At 41.4% G+C, this 2,719-nt stretch overlaps 1 protein-coding gene across 1 annotated transcript; it reads right to left on the reverse strand.

Annotated features, from left to right (window-relative positions):
- Positions 1–2,270: 2,270 nt before the first annotated feature.
- On the reverse strand, positions 2,271–2,690 carry LOC130509806 (uncharacterized). Its single transcript, XM_057006000.1, has one exon. The coding sequence runs from the start codon at positions 2,688–2,690 to the stop codon at positions 2,271–2,273; it is 420 nt and encodes a 139-aa protein (XP_056861980.1).
- Positions 2,691–2,719: the final 29 nt, after the last annotated feature.

Genomic DNA, 2,719 nt, shown 5'->3' on the forward strand with positions numbered 1-2,719 from the left:
GACTGCAAGAGAGGAATCTAAGAAATTATAATCTATACTAATGGTTAAATTTTGTCTTAGAAAATTGCCACTACATTCCTATCATCTTACAAATTGTTGGCATTGTTTTTACAAGAAACATCCAAATTAGTTTGTTTATTCCATACATTTATATGTATATTCATTACTTATTTACTAATGAAGAACATCTTCCATTAGTTGTGATTGATCTCCTTATATAACTTCATAACAATCTAAGATAGGATTTTATATTTCGTTTATTTTATGAGTTTATTATCTAGTTAAACAATTAATATAAATAAAAATATATTAATTTCCGACATAAATGATAGGGATTCGAAAAGCAAAAATGATCGTCGCAAATAAATGGGTAAGCATCGTTATGAATTAATTTCTTAGATAATTTTCAAACAAAATTTTTAAAAATAAATACCTATGTATCTTCTTTTTTTTTGAACACAAACTTTCTTTCATTAAATCAACTTGAAAAACTACAATAACCAGAGAGAATTAGACATCTTCTTGGAAAATAAACATAAGCCACAACAGCAATTAAGATTAAACATAATAAGTCTTCATCAGAAGATGACAGCGAATTCAAGCCAAAGCTTGGATGCGTCGAGGAAGCATGTACGACAAAGTCATACAGCTGGGATTTAGTCACCTTATATTGTGATGTTGAAAGCCAACTCTCACCAACGAGAAGAACCGAAGTAGTCTTCTCGTTTGCACCTTCAGATCCCGTACAGACCGCTATGCAAAGTGACAAACCGGTGAGTAAGTTGAAGCAAACTCTCGGTAAAATAACCGAGGAATCATCTCCTTTCACAGAAAAGAGGCATGGTAATAAGATTCTCTCCTTTGTAGAAGAGGATGATAGTACCGGTAGCAAAGTCGGTAAAACCACCGAACAATTCATCCTATAAGATTGATATAGCAATACGCGCATAACATAGATCCCAAGGAAACCCTTAGAAATCTTTAAACTAGCCAAACTAATCAAACCAGTGGGTATTGATTGACTAAGCAAATGACCGCTTTCTTCCTTAGTGGTACTGGGCCATGCCCACAAACAATTGAAATTTGGCCCATTAACAACCAGCCTGGCTGGAGAAACCCTAGATCCAGGATGGGAGGCGGAGCTGGAACGGAGAGTGCGTGCGGCAACGTGAAGGTACACTTCGTCGGTGGCGCAAGATGGAGGAGAGAAGGCTGTGATGATTGGAGTGTTGGGGGTTGAGCAACCACCGAGAAGAGAAACGGAACCCCGTTTATAACTCGAAGATGATGCACCGCGGTGGCCTGAGATGCTCTTTATGGCTAAGTTTTGAGCTTTATCCTGCTCAGATCCGGAACATCCCACGGAGGACCTCTCAGATCTGGAGCGCATGTGAAGTCCGGGCTCAGAGTAAGGAAGGAGGTGAAAGGTGAACCGTGTACAGCTTTTCCGAGAGACCCCGATTAACGATGCAGTTCCAGTGGTCTTGAAAACCGGAGCAGAGACCACGAAGATCTTCTCCAATATCGACGACACCAGATCCAGAGAAACTGATTGAGTAAGTGCGAAGCAAGAAACAAGACGAGAGCTTTGACTTGGAGCGAGAAAACCCATGAGAAAGATGTAGCAAGTCTCCCGACGCCGGCGACCAGAGGCCTTGCCGGCGTCAAGAAGCAGCAGCGGCGACGTTGTCTCGATTATTGAACCAGAGAGAAAAACTAACACTCCTGACTGTAACTAGCTACTCTAAAAAGTAATAAATACCTATGTATCATTATCAACTATACTATACTAACCGATGGTGCTCTGATGGTAGGAATGCTTTGAACTGATAAGTAATTTATGTTCGAAATTACCCCACTATACTTTATCATTGTGGTCACACAAATATGGATCTTTTTTTTGAGCAACAAGAACTTTCATTCAAACTAAAATGTTTTACACTCCTGAAATGGAGAATGAAGCAATAACAGAAACTAGAGCAGATTTAGCAACACCATCGGCCTCAGTGTTTTGAAAGCGAGGGATATAACAAAAGGAAATAGCATCAAAGTAGGGAATGAAGTGATAAATATCAAACAGAATTCCAAACAATTCTGGTCTTGAGTCCTTCCCTTTCAGCAGAGTGATGAGAGAGAGAGAGTCAGAGAGAATCACCAAGGATTTCATGTTTGAAAACGCAGTCTTCATGACCGCCAAACGAACTGCGAGGGCCTCAGCCATCAATGCAGAAGAAACTAGGGTCCGGGATTCGGACAAATGAGGGAGACGATCAAAGGATGGAGGTCCACTGAAGACTCCCCCCCAGCCCGCATGCTTCGGTTCTGGCATCCCACGCCGCATCAACATAACACTTGGGAGTAGCAGAACTCGGGAGCGCCGGCAGTAGTTGGCGTCGGTGAACATTATCAGCACTCTGAGGATTGTCTACCAACTGCGTCTTTTGCCATTCCATAGCGTCTCGAATTGCTTTGGTAACAATCTCTATGGCAGAGAATTTCCTGTTCTCAAAACAGAGATGATTTCTGGCCTTCCATAAGTTCCACAACACCCAAGGCCACAATGGTATTATCACACCATAAGGAGGAAGGTTTTGGATTGTAAGCAGGGAGGACATGAGCTCGTAAATGGAGGTGGAAGCAATGAGTACTCCGCTCTCCATAGATAGGAGTTCCCACACTTGTAGCGCCATTGGACAATGTAGAAAGACATGGAGATCGT

The sequence above is a fragment of the Raphanus sativus genome, chromosome 3, assembly GCF_000801105.2.
Source record: "Raphanus sativus cultivar WK10039 chromosome 3, ASM80110v3, whole genome shotgun sequence".
Lineage (NCBI taxonomy): Eukaryota > Viridiplantae > Streptophyta > Magnoliopsida > Brassicales > Brassicaceae > Raphanus > Raphanus sativus.

What these genes read in the sequence shown, in the direction of transcription:
- LOC130509806 (XM_057006000.1), bottom strand. Translation starts at nt 2,690, where the DNA reads ATGGCGCTACAAGTGTGGGAACTCCTATCTATGGAGAGCGGAGTACTC.